The sequence below is a fragment of the Nycticebus coucang genome, chromosome 3, assembly GCF_027406575.1.
Source record: "Nycticebus coucang isolate mNycCou1 chromosome 3, mNycCou1.pri, whole genome shotgun sequence".
In the NCBI taxonomy this organism is placed as follows: Eukaryota; Metazoa; Chordata; class Mammalia; order Primates; family Lorisidae; genus Nycticebus; species Nycticebus coucang.
Genome location: NC_069782.1, coordinates 70,048,478 through 70,066,212, shown reverse-complemented (window position 1 = coordinate 70,066,212; position 17,735 = coordinate 70,048,478). Strand labels below are relative to the sequence as shown.

At 45.9% G+C, this 17,735-nt stretch overlaps 1 protein-coding gene across 1 annotated transcript; it reads left to right on the top strand.

Moving 5' to 3' along the window:
* Window positions 1-8,179: 8,179 nt before the first annotated feature.
* CIB3 (calcium and integrin binding family member 3) lies at window positions 8,180-16,578 on the top strand. The gene is made up of 6 exons (XM_053586721.1): window positions 8,180-8,230; window positions 8,457-8,491; window positions 10,161-10,272; window positions 11,530-11,677; window positions 13,399-13,594; window positions 16,460-16,578. Exons 1-6 carry the CDS (start codon window positions 8,180-8,182, stop codon window positions 16,479-16,481), a joined length of 564 nt encoding a protein of 187 aa, XP_053442696.1. The 3' UTR covers window positions 16,482-16,578.
* Window positions 16,579-17,735: the final 1,157 nt, after the last annotated feature.

Sequence of the window (17,735 nt, the reverse complement as noted above, 5' to 3'; positions counted from 1 at the left end):
CAAGCTTCTATTCTGTGAGTTTGGAAGCTGGTGCTTTTTCTTCTCTGTATGTTCAAGGCATCTGAATCAGGCATGGGCTGCTTTGTCTCTGGCTAATATGAGAAGTTCGGGATTGCCCCTGCCCTTCTTTCTTTTTATTATTTTCCCCCCAGAGATGAAGGTCTTGCTATACTAGCTAGGCTGGCCTCGAACTCCTGGGCCTCAACCTCTTCAGTAGCTAGGACTATAGGCATGCACCACTGGACCCCACTTAGGAGCTGTGCTTTTGACGTGCATGCACATGTAGACAATGAGAACATGCTAACAGCACTTGTGTGATGCATTTTGATTTGATTTGATTTGATTTGATTTTTTGAGACAGAGCTATCACCCTGGATAGAGTACTGTGGCATCACAGCTTACAGCAACCTCCCATTCCTGAGCTCAAGCGATTCTCCTGCCTCAGCCTCCCAGGTAGCTGGGACTACAGGTGCCTGCCACAATGCCCGGCTATTTTTTGGTTATGGTTGTCATTGTTGTTTGGCAGGCCTGGGCTGGATTTGAACTAGCCAACTCAGGTGTATATGGCTGGCGCCTTAGCCGCTTGAAGCACAGGTGTGGAGCCCACATCTTGATTTTAGACACACTGAAATGTGGATCTTTGAATGAGAAGCAGTATTGAGCTTTACAAAAATTAGACTTTGAATTTGATATAATTGGAGACTTAGAGTTTTAAGAAATAAAACAGGCCAGGCCTGGTGGCACATGTCTGTAATCCTAGCATTCTGGGAGGCCTAGGCAGGTGGATTGCTTCAGCTCAGGAGTTTAAGACCAGCCTGAGTAAGAGTGAGACCCCTGTCGCTACTAAAAATAGAAAAAACTAGCAGGGCCTTGTGGCAGGTGCCTGTTCTCCCAGATACTCAGAAGGCTGGGGCAAGAGGATCTTTTTGATCCCAAGAGTATGAGGTTGGTGTGAGCAATGATGTCAGGGCACTTTACTCAGGGCAACTCAATGAGACTCTGTCTCCAAAAAAAAAAAAAAAGAAAGAAAGTAAGAAAAAGAAAAGAGCAATCTCAAGAAAATAATCTTGTGGGTGGCACCTGTGGCTCAGTGAGTAGGGCGCCGGCCCCATATGCCGAGGGTGGCAGGTTCAAACCCAGCCCCTGCCAAACTGCAACAAAAAAATAGCCGGGCGTTGTGGCGGGCGCCTGTAGTCCCAGCTGCTCGGGAGGCTGAGACAGGAGAATTGCCTAAGCCTAGGAGTTGGAAGTTGCTGTGAGCTGTGTGACGCCACGGCACTCTACCCAAGGGCGGTACAGTGAGACTCTGTCTCTACAAAAAAAAAAAAAGAAAATAATCTTGTACAAAATCCCCCAAGGAATAATAACTGTGGGAATACGTCCAAACCATCCTTCAGGCTTGGTGCCCATAGCACAGTGTTTAGGGCAATGGCCACATACACTGGGGTGGTGGGTTCGAACCCAGCCCAGGCCTGTTAAACAACAATGACAACTATATCCAAAAATTGCCAGTGTTGTGGCAGGTGCCTGTAGTCCCAGCTACTTGGGGGGCTGAGGCAAGAGAATTGGTTAAGCCTAAGAGTTTGAGGTTGCTGTGAGCTGTGATGCCACGGCACTCTACCCAGGGTGACAGCTTGAGACTCTGTCTCAAAACAAAACAAAACACAAAAACAAAAAAACAAAATCTTCAAAGATTTTGTAACTTTAATGTCAATGGTTTTGTCTGATGGTAACATCTAAGGTATCAAAACCAGGATATTGACATTACCACATTACCACAGAAAAGGTACAGAATGGTTCTGTCATCACAAAGAGCCCAATTGTTGCCCTTTTATTGGTATGCCTCCATTCCTGCACACTCACTGGCAGTCAGCCATCTGTTCTTCATTTCTCTGATATTGTTGTTTTAAGAATGTGACATAGGCTTGGCACCCATAGCACAGTGGTTACGGGGCCAGCCACATACACCGAGGCTGGCAGGTTTGAACCTGGCCCAGGCCAGCTGCAACAACAACAGCAAAAATAGCTGGGCGTTGTGGCGGGTGCCTATTGTTCCACCTACTTGGGAAGCTGAGGCAAGAGAATCACTTAAGTCCAAGAGTCTGAGGTTGCTCTGACCTGTGACGCCATGGCACTCTACCAAGGGCGACATAGTAAGACTCTGTCTCAAAAAAAAAAAAGAATGTGACATAAATGGAAGGTGACAGCATGTTAGCATCGGCTTGCTTCCACTCAACGTAATTCCCCAGAGGTTTTATACAAGTGTATGTATCGTTTATATTACTGAGTAGTAATTCTTAGATGTAGGAGTAGTATTCTTGGATGACATGGGTGTATCAGTTTGCTTAACCTTTCACATGTGGGTAGTTTCCAGTTTGGGGCTCTCAACATCTGTTGCAGGTTCTTGTGTGAACATAAGGTTTCACTCCTTTGGAATTACCCAGAAGTGCAACTGTTGGATGATAGGATAGCTGCGTGTGACAGATTAAATTGTTTTATTGTGATAAGAACACTTAACATGAGGTCTAATTTTAAGTGTATAATTCATTATCATTAACTCTAGGTACAATGTTGTACAGCATGTCAGTTGAGCTTATTCAGCTTGCTTGACTGATACTTTATGCTGTCGATTAGTAGTAACTTCCCATTTGCTACTTTCCCCCATCCCCTGGCAAGTACCTTTCCACTCTTCAAGTCTATGAATTTGACTATTTTAGAACCCCATTTTATATGAGTCATATAGTATTTGTCTTTCTGAGTGTGGCTTATTTCACTTACCATAATGTCCTCAAGTTTCATCCATGTTATTAAGTATTCTAAGATTTCCTTCCTTTTAAAAGCTGATTAGTATCCCGTTGTGTGTGTGAGTGTAGTATACCATATTGTCTTTCATTCATTTGTCAATAAACCTTTAGTCGTTTCCACGTCCTGGCTATTCTGAATAATGCTGCTGTGAACATGGAATATTAATATCTCTTCAAGATCCTGATCTCAATTCTTTCAAATAAATTCCCAGAAGCAGGATTGCCGGATCATGTGGTATTTCTATTTTTAATTTTTTGAGGAACCTTCATGCCGTTTCCCATAGCAGCTACACCATTTTGCATTCCCACCAACAGTGCAGGGGCTCCAATCTTGACAACATGTTTACTGTTTTAAGTAGGTGTGAGGTGCTATCTCATTGTGATTTTGGTTTGCATTTCCAAGATGGTTAATGATGTGCAGTACTGTTATGATTGCAAGTCTATGCGCTATATCTTATATTATAAGGGGTACTGTTGCATATTGTTTATAATAACGAAGGTGGAATTGATCCATACAAAGATAAAATTAATTTATCTATGTCATTAAGAATGATTTCTTGGAAATGCAAAATAACCACAAACCCATTATTGGAGCTGGAGAGTCAGAGAAACAACCTCTGGTGACTGGCAGACGTGAGCAGCTAACTAATCATAGTGCTTGTAGAGTCCTTACTCGGTGCTAAACCTCCTTGCCCTTCCTCTACTGCGTCAAGATTATTCCAGCCTCAGGGCTTTTTCCCCCTGTTCTGTTCTCTGCCAGGAACTCTCTTCCTACTCAGCCTGTTCTCTCACTTCCTTTAGGTCACTACTCAAATGCCAGCCTGACAGAGTTTCTTTTCCTTTCTGATCCTTATAGCCTACCTCTATCTCTCTCAATCCATGCTCTGTTTTATTTTTTGTAAAATTTAGCACTCCTGACTAATTATGTATTTATTTGATGGCTTGTCCATTGGAATGTGAACTCCATGAGAGTTGGGGCCTGGCTTTGCTCACTGATGTATTACCAAGACCTAGAACAGTGCCCAGCACACAGTAAGTGATCAATAATTAATTGTTGCTGGAGGGCCAGGGTATAACCGAACCATAAGGTGTCTGATTAGGCATAGGAATCTGGACTTCAGTCATGAAGCAATAGGAAGTAAGGAGACCTTTCTAATTAGTTTTGCTATTATTTTCATTTTAAAAATTGCAATAAAATTAACCTTTTTAGTGAAGAGTTCTGAGTTTCATCAAATAAATACAGCCTGCCGTGTCACTGTTAAAATAGATTTGACCTAAAGCTGCCCCCATATCTTGCATCCCTCTGTAGCAAACATCAATCTAACTTGTATGCAAACAGCTGCAACCTAATAGGGTATATGTCTTATTTGTATAACGAATAGCTGAATCTCAGCCAGTTGCAGCAATTGAACTTCAGCCAGTCATAGCTGTCCACTGATGAGACCACGTCCTTATCAAGCAAATGCCTGACTGTTTCCGTATGTCATTTATTTTTTCTGTCTATGAATATTGCCTGCCCACATGGCTAGGTGGTGCTTTCTGAACTTCTTCTAGTACTGAGAGCTGCCCACATAGGTTTTTGAAAGTATTTATTATTATTAATTAATTAATTAATTATTATTATTTGAGACAGTCTCAAGCTGTTGCCCTGGGTAGAGTGCCATCATGTCATCATAGCTCACAGCAACATCCAACTCTTGGGCTCAAGCAATACTCTTGCCTCCGTTTTTCTATTTTTAGTAGAGATGGGGTCTCACTCTTGCTCAGGCTGGCCTCCAACTCCTGAGCCAAGGAATCCACCCACTTCAGCCTTCAGAATGCTAGGATTACAGGTATGAGCCATCACACTCATCCGAAAGTTTTTCTTTTAATAAAACCAACACTACTCTCAAGATATAGAAAAGTCCCTCCCCCCGCCCCAATTCCTTCTTTCCCCCATTCCCAGGGGAGGAGAAAGCAGATTCTGGACTCTTCTTATAGAACATGTTGTCATTGAGTATTCAGCATGTTGTCCTTGAGTTATGTGTCTTTTTATCGTTGAGTGACAAAAGTACTTTATAGATTCTGAATATTAGTTTCTTATGAGATAGATGATTTGCAACTGCAGTCAGGTCTCCATATCTGTGGGGTCTGCATCCATGGATTCAACAAATCCAATAGATGGAAGATATTGGAAACAACAAAAATTGTAAAAATACAGCCATAAAAATATTAAAGATAATTTAAATAGCTCTGTGGGGTGGCTTATGCCTGTAATCCTAGGAGTTTGAGACTGGCCTGAGCAAGAGCATGACCCAGTGTCTACTAAAAATAGAAAAATTAGCCAGGCATTAATATGAGGATACGAATGATTAGGTTACAGTGTTTGTTAGGTAAGGTCCCTGTTGTAGTTGTGTCCTGCACCCAGGAGGAGTGCCATATACCCTGTTATGCCCATTAGGTGTAAGCACACCACACTCCCTCCTATCAATCCTCCCCCTGTGGAAGATTTTATGAAGAAGACCCCACTGGCAAATTGCAGTAACACCAAAAATAAATAAATGGCACCTGATCAAATGATGTCAGTTTTTAAAAAGTCACCTTGGTGGGGAGTCTTTAAAACCTGATTAGGGTCACATTTTATGAGATGACTGTAGATTTGGGTAGAGGATGGGTTGATAAGGCTGTAACTGCAGAACCAGTTCAGTCTAGTTCAACTTTGGTTCAACTTTGCCAGTGAGAAAATGTAATGAAATGAGAGTTGTTTTTCAGTGCAACAGACCCCCTGGGTTGCAGGTCATGTAACCTGAGCGTGCCCAGATGAACCAAGTATGCCCAATTCATGACCCCAGCTCCAGCCATAATGAAAAAGTCAGCCACAGGCAAAACAAAACCTAAATGCTTGGATTGAGGAGCAGGGACTGAATCAAGAAGCTATGGGTGCAGTTTTGTTGCAGTACAGACTGAAGAGCCAAGGACCCCCCATCCAATCAGATCACTGCTTCCTCACCTGACCCAAATCTGACCCAATGAGATCATGCCTTGCTGCATCTTCTCATCGTCCTCTCCCCCATCCCTTACTCTTTGCATTACCCACAAACTCCAGCTTGGAAAGATAGATTTAAGTATTGCCCCTGCTCTTTGCCAGTGGACTCACAACGAAACATTTTCTTTTCTTGAAAGCTGGTGCCATAATATTGCCTTCTATGCATGTCAGGAAGTGAGCTCGTTGTTCAGTAAAGGCTGAGGCAGGGAAATCTCTTGGACGTCTTCTGTCCAGGCTTTAGAGAATGGGGATAAGGGAAGGGAAAGACTCAAGAATGGTTCAGGGGTTTGGGGTAATGGGTCCACAAAGGGCTGATCAGGAGAGGAAAGTGGAAAGAGAGTGAGAAAGGCATGAAGAACAAGGCTAAGAACTTTAGACTCCCCAGCAGGATCTTGGTTTTTTTTTTGAGATAGAGTCTCACTCTGTTGCTCTGCATTGAGTACCATGCTGTCATAGCTCACAGCAACCTTAAACTCCTGGGCTCATGAGATCCTCTTGCCTCCCAAGCAGCTGGGACTACAGGTGCCCACTACAGTGCCCAGCTAGTTTTTTCTATTTTTAGTACATATGGGGGATATCACTCTTGTTCAGGCTGGTCTTGAACTCCTGAGCTCAGGTGACCTACCCGCCTCAGCCTCCCAGAGTGCTAGGATTATAGGCATGAGCCAATGCTGGGCCTGGATCTTGGGTCTTAATAATGTTGGTAGCAGCTACATGGTATCTTCTCCTTGAGGATGCACAGTACACATTACAATATTAAAGCTTCTGGGCAGGCATGGTGGCTCCCACCTGTAATCCCAGCACTTTGAGAGTCTGAGGCAAGAGGATTACTTGAGGCCAGGAGTTCAAGACCAGCTTGGGCAACATAGTAAGACCTTATCTCTACAAAAAAAAAATTTTTTTTTAGGCCAGTGTGGTGGCTCATACCTGTAATCCTAGCACTCTGGGAGGCCAAGGTGGTGGATGGCCTGAGCTCATGGGTTTGAGACAAGCTGAGTCAGAGTGAGACCCCATCTCTAACAATAGCCGAGTGTTGTGGCAGGCATCTTTAGTCTCAGCTACTTGGGAGGCTGAGGCAAGAGAATTGCTTGAGCCCAAGAGTCTGAGGTTGCTGTGAGCTATGACAGCACAGCACTCTACTGAGAGAGATGAAGTGAGACTCTGTCTCAAAAAAATTTTTTTTGTTGTTTTTTAAATTATCTGCTGGGCATTGTGGCATGCACTTGTAGTCCTAACTTACTTAGGAGGCTAAGGTGGAAGGATCACTTGAGCTTAAGAGTCAGGACTGTAGGGAGCTGTGATTGCACCACTGTACTCCAGCCCTGGACAATAGAGGGAAACCCTGATTCTTAAAAGAAGGAGGAGGAGGAGAGGGAGGAGGAGGCAGAGGGTGAGAGGGAGAAGGAGAATAAAGGCTCTGATAATTTCTGCAATAAAGAACTCTATCTGGGCCAGGCGTGGTGGCTCACGCCTGTAGTCCCAGTGCTGTGGGAGGCCGAGGCGGGTGGATTGTCTGAGCTCAGAGGTTCAAGACCAGTATGAGCAGCAGGGAGCCAGAGTAAGACCTCGTCTCTACTAACAACATCAAAAACAGCCAGCACCGCCAGAGGAAGAAGAAAATCAACACAAAAGGAGTACTTCAAACAAAGAAGAATGAACAAGCACATTGAAATTTAAAAAAAAAAAAAAAAAAAGAAGACCTCTATCTGGTGTTCTTTAACCCATTTTTCAAACTTAGAACTTGGATCATTTTTCTCAAGTCTTGACATAATACTTATAATAATAATGATTAAAAACTCCAATGGACACCTCAGAACCTCATCCAGCTTGCTCATCGTTATGCTCCCAGTGCCTAGAATTGGCTCATAGTCAATGGTGAAATACTTTGTTATCTCATTAGATTCTCAGAAAGACCCTGTGAGATACATAATAATTTCTTATCAGAAATGAGGTTCAGAGAAGTCAAGTAGCTTAACCAAGTCCACACAGCTAGAGGGCAGAGAGCTAGAATTTGAGCTTGGATGTACCCACAGCCTTTCTGATACTCTGCCTATCTCTCAAAGGTGCCCCTGCCCCCCAGACTCACCTGGTGGTGGCAGATGTGGGCTCCCACTGAGGGCTACTCCATGACCTCTTTGCCAGTGGACACATTCAAGCTGTTTCCCAGAGAGTACGGCTGTAACTTGAGTCTCAATCAGGCTGGGCATGACAGTGCAGGTGGGCAGGTGACAGGCAGGGCAGGGAGATTTGCCCAGACGCTGGTACACAGCAGCCTGGCAACCCAAACGTGTGGCCTGAGGAGACTGGGAGCTTCAAGGGTCGATCCCGGAGCATGTGCTGTGTCCTCGCTATGGGCAGCAAGCAGACTGTCTTCACTCATGAGCAGATGGAAGCATATCAGGTAGAGGGGACGGGCTAGCCCTCCGTAGGCTTGACAGCTTAGCTTCTCGGGTCTGAGAAATGGGAAAAGTATCTCTCTATCTGGGGTCACAGCCAGCCGGGGTTTCTGGTATGGCTCTGTATGCAGTAGCGTCAGGTTATTGGTGCGGGTATGGAGTGGTGGGAGGAGGTGGGGAAAAAAGGCTCCAAAGGCAGGGTCTGGGTAAAGCCACCGTTTCTCTCCACAGGACTGTACGTTCTTCACAAGGAAGGAGATCATGAGGTCAGTGTGGGGAGGAGGAGAGAGAAGGCCTGGAAACAACTTTCTGTTCATTGCTGGAGGATATTTGCAATCTGATGGGACTTAAAAGTGCTAAAGATGGGGCAGGGGGTCATAGGCATGCCTATCATCACAGTTTCTAAGCTGATGAGCTTGGCTTCTCTCCCAAGGGTGGCAGGGAGTCATGAAGTGTGTGTGAGGAGGGGAGAGACCAATCAACACATTAGAAAAACCAACCCCCCCACCGGCCTATGTGGAGAGGCTGGGACTGGAGGCCAGGAGTCCAAGTGCAGAGTCCGGACGGAGGCAGCTCTGGGGTGTGGGGTTGAAACCAAGGAGAGAGTGCGGGGCAGGGACGTGGCCGGAGACGGTTGCAGATCCCTGGAGTAAGACCAGCAAGATGGGCACAGATGAGTATCCCACATCATCACTCAGACTGTGGGGACATTGTCCAGAGGCTCTGACCCGTGAACTTGGAGCTGTGAAACCCAATCTGGCTGGGGTTCAGCTGCAGAGTGATAGGGGCCGGGGCCCCAATTATGTGGTCACAAGGCATCCATTATTGATGGGCACACCTTTTACCAGTGAGCCCCATTGTCTGGGTGAGGACAGCTTGCGGGGTCACCTTGGCCATCATGATCAGATTACTGTTGGGGAAACTGAGGCTCAGACAAAGGGCCAGACTGACCCTAAACCTTAGGGCAGATGTGCAGAGCCCCAGGGAGTGTGAAGGCTGACTTTTAGTCTGTCCCAAGCTTCTTGCTTATCAGATAGGATAACCGAGGCTCAGAAGGGGGAAGGTACTTGCTCAAGGCCACACAGAAGCCTAAACCCAGGGTGGTCTCTGAGAGGACCCAAAACAGGGTGGTCAGGACTGAAGTTCTAGGACCCTCCTCACACCACCCAGGTCCTAGTCATTATATGACCCAGGGGCTCCTGTCTCCCCGAGAGACAGTTCTTAGCAGCTTGGGGACTTCAGATTCATCAAGAATGGTCTCCACAAGGCTGCTACTCAATGATAGTGCAACATCACCAGGTGGGGGCGTTTAAGGGGTGAGCTGGTCTTATAATCTAGGTAGTGTGCAAGGTATTCAGTGCTTTGCACAATCTCTTTCATTTGTCCTTTAAAAAACCCTGAATATTAGCTGTTTGCCTCTACTTCTGTCTCCCTTGAAGAACCCACCTTCTATTATAAAGGGAGGAAAGGAAAATGTGAAAATGGGGGGATCTTTAGATTTAGGGTCTTGTCAGTAATGTAATGATTTCCAGATATTGATGGGTTATCTAGAATTCTCAAAATGAGAATGAGAATGACCATAAACATCCTCCCTTCTCCCAACTCCATGTGCCTGGTAAGCTCCTGCTCATGCTTTAAAGCCCAGCACCAATGCCCCCTTCCCTACGAAGAAGCTCTTCTTCCTCCCTGGCTTACTTTTCCCAGTTATTTTCTCCTAGACTTCAGGTCCTCTCCCCACCTTGGCCCTGGTTCCAGTGGGGTAGAGGTACCTGTGTCTGGCTCTGCTGCTTGAAGGACAGGCCTAGAGCTGATGGCTTTGGGGGATCTAGCACCCTTCAGTGTGGATTGAGTAGCTTAAGATGTGAGAAAGGAGGGATAAGTCTCTTGCTCCCTTCCTCCTCCCAGTCTTCCTCAGCTTTTCCCTTCCCACACCAGGCTCTTCTATCGCTACCAGGACCTGGCCCCTCAGCTCGTCCCTCTGGACTACACCAGCTGCCCTGATGTGAAGGTCCCCTATGAGCTCATTGGCAGTATGCCTGAGTTGAAGGTATGCCTGAGGCATGAGACAGGTGGGGGAATGGGGAGGAATAGTAGTGATGTCCTTCATTGTATCCTTATGAGGTAGATTCTTCAGTTATCTCCATCTTACAGATAAGAAAACTGAGGCTCACAGAAGTGACGTTTGTTCAATGTCACACAGGTACAATGTGATAGAGACAGGATTAAAACTCAGAATTGGCTTGGCACCTGTAGCTCAGTGGCTAGGGCTCCAGCCACATACACCAGAACTGGTGGGTTCGAATCCAGCCCGGGCCTGCCAAACAACAATGACAAATACAACCAAAAAATAGCCGGGCGCCTGTAGTCCCAGCTACTTGGGAGGCAGAGGCGAGAGAATTGCTTATGCCCAAGAGTTGGAGGTTGCTTTGAACTGCGATGCCACAGCTCTCTACTGAGGGTGACAAAGTGAGACTCTGTCTCAAAAACAAACAAACAACAACCCTCAGAGTTTTGGGGGGGATGAGATAACATAGGACAACACAGGTGATGCGCTCAGGACAGGATGTGTTGCGTGTCAAGTACTCAGGCAATATTTGCTCTTTTTTTCATAATTAAAGCTGCTAAATGCAGATTCTACTCACCTGGATGTTTGATGCATGGTTTGTGCCTCTGAAAGGAATTTGGGGGGGAAGGGTGAGTGACTGTGAGTTGGGATTACTTTATTACAACTGAGAGAAACCTTATTCAAGAGGGACAAAACAGACTGGATCACCTGAACAAAACATCTACGGCAGGAACTAAGTGTCAGATGTAGCTGGAACCAGGGCCTTTGATGATGTGTGCCCAGGAATCTCCCTCCACCTCTTATCTCTTGGCAGGATGAGGTTTTGAAGGGAACCTTCAACCACCTAGCTTTATCTTCTGTCAGCTTTGCAACCAGCAGAAAGCAGGTCCCACCCTCCCAATATTTCAGAAAAACATTCCAGGGCAGCCTCTGATTGGCCAGTTTGAGACACCTGCCCATTTTAGAGCCAATCACAGTTGCCAGGAGAATGGAAATCTCTGATTGGCTTCACCTGGGTCACGTGGCTGCTTGTGGATCTGGAAGTGAAGTCAGCCTTACTCAGACCACAGAGGCAGGGAGCAGAGTTCCACAAATCCTGTTTAGAGACTGTGGGAGGGAGAAAGTCTTGCCAGAGGGTATTTGGAACTTTCCAGGAAGGTGGGTGCTGAAAGTGAGACTCTGTGGGCCCTCAGGGACACTGGTCAGAGGATGGACACCCTCCTTCCTTTCTGTCCCCAGGACAACCCCTTCCGCCAGAGGATTGCCCAGGTCTTCTCAGATGATGGAGATGGCCACATGACTCTCAACAACTTCCTAGATATGTTTTCTGTGATGAGTGAAATGGCTCCCCGCGACCTCAAGGCCTATTATGCTTTTAAAATTTATGGTGTGTGAATAGCCCCAGGGTGGAGTGGGGCATGAGGTGTATCTTCCACCACAAATGTCACCCCAGGTCTTTGAGGACATGAGTGACCCTCTTCTCCACCCTGCCCTGGTACCTCCTCTTCTCATTCCCTGGCTCACTCCATTCCAGCCACACTGACCTTGCTGTTCCCTGAATACATCAAACTCTTTCTGCCTTCAGGCCTTTACCTGTGCTATACTTTCTGGCTGGAACACCTTTCCCTCAGCTCTTTCTTATCTTTGAAGCACTGGTAAAAAGTAGGCCCTGTTCCCAGCCACTCCCCATCCACCATCCTATTTCTCTCCTAGCACTGGCCAGTGCGCCTTAACACTGATGGCCACATTAGAAAAATTTTTTTTCCTTTGGGGCCCACATGGTACCTAAGGTACTCAAGGTAAAGAGACAAGTGAATTATATATGCTTCATGAGGCCCTGGGCTCAAAACCAGTGTAAGTTACATGCACCTTACATGCTATTAATGTTTTAAGTTCTTATTCATTGATCTGTTCACTTTTTTTTTTTTTTTGAGACAGAGCCTCAAGCTGTCGGCCCTGGGTAGAGTGCTGTGGCATCACAGCTCACAGCAACCTCCAACTCCTGGGCTTAAGCAATTCTCTTGCCTTAGCCTCCCAAGTAGCTGGAACTATAGGCATATATCACAACGCCCGGCTATTTTTTGGTTTTGTTTTTGGTTTTTGTTTTTTTTTTAGTTGTCATTGTTGTTTGGCAGGCCAGGGCTGGATTCGAACTCACCAGCTCTGTTGTATGTGGCTGGCGCTTTAGCCACTTGAGCTACAGGCTCCGAGCCAATCTGTTCACTTCTTATTGACTTTCTGTTTGAGGAGACCCAAAGGTAGCGCCACTGTCTGTTTTAGTCATCATCTGTCGCCTGTGCCTGGCACATAGTAAGTGCTCAGTAAATATTTGTTGAATGAAAAAATGAAAGAAAAGCCATTATCTCAGGGCCTGGTACCTAGTAGACACTCAAGAGATACTTGTTGAGTGAGTGAATGAAAATCAATTATCATCCTGCCTGACACATAGTAGGTGATCAATAAATACCTGCCATAAAATGAATGAATGCAGGTTATTATAGTGCCTAGCACACAGTAGGCACTCAATAACTACTGTGGTGTCTGGCACCTAGAAATACTTGTTGAGTTAGTGAATACATGAAAATCAGTTATCATGGGCCCCCAAACAAATAGTGGGTGCTCAATAAATACTTGTTGTGGGCGGCACTTGTGGCTCAGTGGGTAGGGCGCCAGCCCCATATACCAAGGGTGGTGAGTTCAAACCTGGCCCGGCCAAACTGCAACAAAAAAATAGCTGAGCGTTGTGGCGGGCGCCTGTAGTCCCAGCTACTCGGGAGGCTGAGGCAAGAGAATCACCTAAGCCCAGGAGTTGGATATTGCTGTGAGCTGTGTGTTGCCACGGCACTCTACCAAGAGTGATAAAGTGAGACTCTCTCTACATAAATACATACATAAATAAAATAAATAAATACTTGTTGTATGAATAAATGAATGAACTCCCAGCAGGTCCTTACCCAATTCCAAGGTAAGATCCAGATTTTACTTCAGGATCTTGGGGCCCTCCTAATGCCTCAGTTTCCTCCTCTGAAACATGGGAACAAGATATACCCACAGAGAGCCCATCTTGCCTGCCACCTGCTGTCTCTCCCCATCTATCCTGTTCCACAGACTTTAACAATGATGACTACATCTGTGCATGGGATCTGGAGCAGACGGTGACCAAGCTGACTCGGGGGGAGCTGAGCGCCGAGGAGGTGAACCTGGTGTGTGAGAAGGTGCTGGACGAGGCTGATGGGGACCATGATGGGCGGCTGTCCCTGGAAGACTTTCAGAACATCATCTTGAGAGCCCCCGACTTCCTCAGGTGACGTTTCTCACCACCTTGCACAATCCATTTCTATATCTGAAAGGGGCTTTGCTTGTGATACTTCACAGACTCTGCTTATAAATTTCCTTTGTTTGTTAATTTGTGACCTTGGAGAACTTTCTTAATTTCCCTGGTTTCAGTGTCTATATCTATAAAATGGGGATAATTCAGGACCCTGGAGGCACCCCTTGTGGGTGGTTGCAGTTCCTTCAGCAAGCAGAGCCCAGCCAGACTTCATTCCTCATTTCCTGAAAAGTTTTTTGCACTGAACAGACTGTACAACAGTCTTTGGCAGCCTTGGAGGAAAATCAGAGCCCCCACTGCAGGGCTAATATCAAGGGTTAAATGAGTTAATACAAAGGTTGGCAAAGTATGGCCACCAGGCCACATCTGACCCAAAGCCTGATTTTGTGCCTCTTGTGAGGTAAGAACGGTTTTTATACTTTTTTTTTTTTTTTTTTACACTTTGTCGCCCTCAGTAGAGAGCCATGGCATCACAGTTCAAAGCAACCTCCCACTCTTGGGCTTAAGCGATTCTCTTGCCTCAGCCTCCTGAGTAGCTGGGACTACAGGCCCGGCTATTTTTTGTTGCAATTCTCATTGCTGTTTTAGCTGGCCGGGCCGGGTTCGAACCCACTACCCTCAGTGTATGGGGCTGGTGCCCTACTCACTGAGCCACAGGTGCTGCCCAGTTTTTACATTTTTAAATGGTTGGGAAAAAAAACCCCAATATTCTGTGACATGTGAACATGATATGAAATTTATATTTCTGTGCCTATAAATAGTTTTATTGGCACACAGCCACACCCATTGTGTACATATTGTCCATGGCTGGTTTTGTGCTGCAACAGAAGAGTTGAGTCATGGTGCAAAATTAAGAATATCGGCTATTTGGCCCTTTATAGAAAAAAGTTTGTTGATCTCTGAGAAGAGAATTTAGGGCAGCACGGTGTTCAATAATTGTGTACTATTGTTATTGCTGCTATTACTTCCTTTAATATTTTATTTTATTTTTAAATTGACAATTAATAATTGTACATGTTCATGGGGTACATAGTAATGTTTTGATACATATAATGTATGGCAGCAGATCAGGGTAATTAGCATGTCCAGCATCTCAAAACATTTATCATGTCTTTGTGTAGGGAACATACAATATCCTTCTAGCTATTTAAACTATATAATGCAGTAGTACCTCCATAATTAACCAGCTCCCTACATTGACCACCTCCTTAAGTTGACCTAATTTTCATAGACTGCACATGCCCATATGTACATAGTTTATAGCAAACCTAGTTCCTTATATTGACCACCTCTGTATGTTTTGTTTTTGTTTTTTGAGACAGAGTCTCACTTTGTCACCCCAGTAGAGTGTCATGGCATCCTAGCTCACAGCAACCCCAAACTTTTGGGCTCAAGTGATTCTCTTGCCTCAGCCTCCTGAGTAGCTGGGACCTCAGGCCCCTCCACAACATGCGGCTATTTTTAGAGATGGGGTCTTGCTCTGGCTCAGGCAGGTCTCAAACTCACAAGCTCAGGCAATTCACCTGCCTCAGCCTCCAGAGTGCTAGATTACAGGCATGAGCCACCGCACCCGGCCCATCTCCATGTGTTAACCAATTTGTTACAATTTCTTGGGTAGTCAACTTATGGAGCTTCTATTGTATATTACTATTAACTATAGTCATTTTACAGGGGTATAGAACATTTGAATTTATTCCTCTTATCTAGCTGTGAAATTGTGTCCTTTATCACACATGTGGTAAGGCACAGGGACACACATCTGAAATCTCAGTTCTTTGGAAGGCCAAGGCAGGAGTTTAAGACCAGCCTGGGCAACATAGTGAGACTCCATCTCTAAAAAAATCTATTTTTTTAATTAGCTATGTGTGGTGGCTATATGCCTGTAATCCCAGTTACTCAGGAGTCTGAGGCAGGAGGATTGCTTGAGTCCAGGAGTTTGAGGCAGCAGTGAGCTAAGATTGATTGAATTACCACATTCCTGGATGACAGAGCAAGACTATCTCATAAAAGGAAAAAAAAAATCTCTCCCTACCCCTCTCTTCCCCTGTTGTTGCTGTTATTATTCGTGGTGTTCTTTTGTACACAGAGGGCCTCCTCTACCCCAGGTAAGCAAGATCGAGGCATGAACAATGAAAACAAGGCCAGGCATGGTGGCTCATGTCTATAATACTAGCACTCTAGGAGGCTGAGGCGGGTGGATTGCTTGAGCTCAGAAGTTCCAAACAGCCTGAGCAAGAGCAAGACCCTGTCTCTAAAAAAAAAATTATATCCAGGTGTTGTGGCAGGCACCTGTAGTCCTAGCTACTTGGGAGGCCAGGGCAAGAGGATCTCTTGAGCCCAGGAGTTTGAAGTTGCTGTGAGCTATAATGCCACAACACTCTACCCCAGGGTGACAGAGTAAGACTCTGTTTCAAAAAAAAAAAAAAAAGAAACAAAAGAAAAAAGAATGAAAACAGGATGAATACCCCACTACTGACTAAACATTTTCTGTGTGTCCCACCAAGTGCATTTGCCCCTTTACCCCTCATTACAGTCTTAGGAAGGAGAAACAGCTATTATTCTCATTTTGTAGAGGAATAGACTGAGGCTCAGAGAAGGACAGCTACCAGCTCAGAGTCCCGTAGCGAGTCCCAAGTGCAGCTGGGATATAAACTCAGAGACATGTGCTCTGGACCCTTGTGAGGGCTCTGAGAGCCACAACTTAGGGCTGAATGAGGGGGTCCACCTCCCCACATGGTTTCCTGCCTGCTTCAGGGACTTCCAGCAAGAATGCTGAGGGGGATGACAAGGGCTTGCCCTCTATTTGGTGACACTGACACCTTTTCTCTTTGCACACAGCACCTTCCACATTCGAATCTGAGAGAACCATGGAGGAGAAATTGAGCTACAGAAGGGCAGGTTGACCTTTTGCCCCATTGTGGAGTCTGGTCTTGGGGAATAAACACAAGTCACTGAGTTATATTTCTTGGGAGGACACATTTTCTACTTTGAAACTGGCAGAAAGGAGGGAGTAGGCCTGGAATTTTATATTTGCCTGCCACTGTGTGATGCTGGGTGTGGCCATACCCTCTCTGGGCCACGATCTCCCTCTTTGTACAAGGAAGGGGCTGATGCCTAGATTTTCTCCACTGTGAAGGGTGGAAATTCCTTATGGTAGGTTTATGAGCAGAGATAAGGTGGTGGACCTAGGGTCCCCTGAGGTGAAACATCAGGTCGGAATTGTCCCTCGTTTGTTTGTTCTTTTCCCCTAATCCCTGAGTCCTTCAAAGGGACTGACATTTTTACTCTTTACTAATTCCTTCAAGCTGTCAAGAGGACACCTGTTATGGAGAGTGGCTGGAATGCCATTTGCTGAGATAGGCACAGCATTTTATAGTTTATGAGGCACCTGTCCCTGTGCCATCACATTGACTGCCTATGGCATCCCTGCAAGGTTGGTGGAGGAGTAATCATACTCTCATTTGTGACTTGCCCCAGGCCACATCACATTCATTTGCAGAGACCAAATTGAACTGAGGTGTACCCCATTCCAGATCCCAGCCATTCACACTTTGCAAATTTGGGGATTCCCACACCCACTCCACCAAAGATTGTCCCAGGACCTCTACATGCCCTTAGGTCCATCCAACAAGTGGTCATTCCTGCAGCCTAGAACAGTACTCAGGGTCCTTCTCAGACACCTCCACTGTATAGTGTGTCATTTCTAGAGAGCTCATTCTCACCCTACTGAGATTTATAGCCCCTTAATAAATGAACCACCTGCTGTGTAACAGAGCCCAGGTTTTACATGCATCCGGCTAGTTTATCCTGAGGAGAGACTACTTGTTCACCTCATTTTCCAGGTAAAGAAATAGGCTCAGAGGGTGGCGCCTGTGGCTCAGTCGGTAAGGCGCCGGCCCCATATACCGAGGGTGGCGGGTTCAAGCCCGGCCCTGGCCAAACTGCAACCAAAAAATAGCCGGGCGTTGTGGCGGGCGCCTGTAGTCCCAGCTACTCGGGAGGCTGAGGCAAGAGAATCGCTTAAGCCCAGGAGTTGGAGGTTGCTGTGAGCTGTGTGAGGCCACGGCACTCTACCGAGGGCCATAAAGTGAGACTCTGTCTCTACAGGGAAGAA

Bases quoted from the DNA above. Each gene is read 5' to 3' on its own strand.
- CIB3 (XM_053586721.1), top strand. From the start codon at position 8,180: ATGGGCAGCAAGCAGACTGTCTTCACTCATGAGCAGATGGAAGCATAT. The intron at 8,231-8,456 runs GTAGAGGGGACG...TTCTCTCCACAG, and splicing joins AGCAGATGGAAGCATATCAG to GACTGTACGTTCTTCACAAG. The intron at 8,492-10,160 runs GTCAGTGTGGGG...TTCCCACACCAG, and splicing joins ACAAGGAAGGAGATCATGAG to GCTCTTCTATCGCTACCAGG.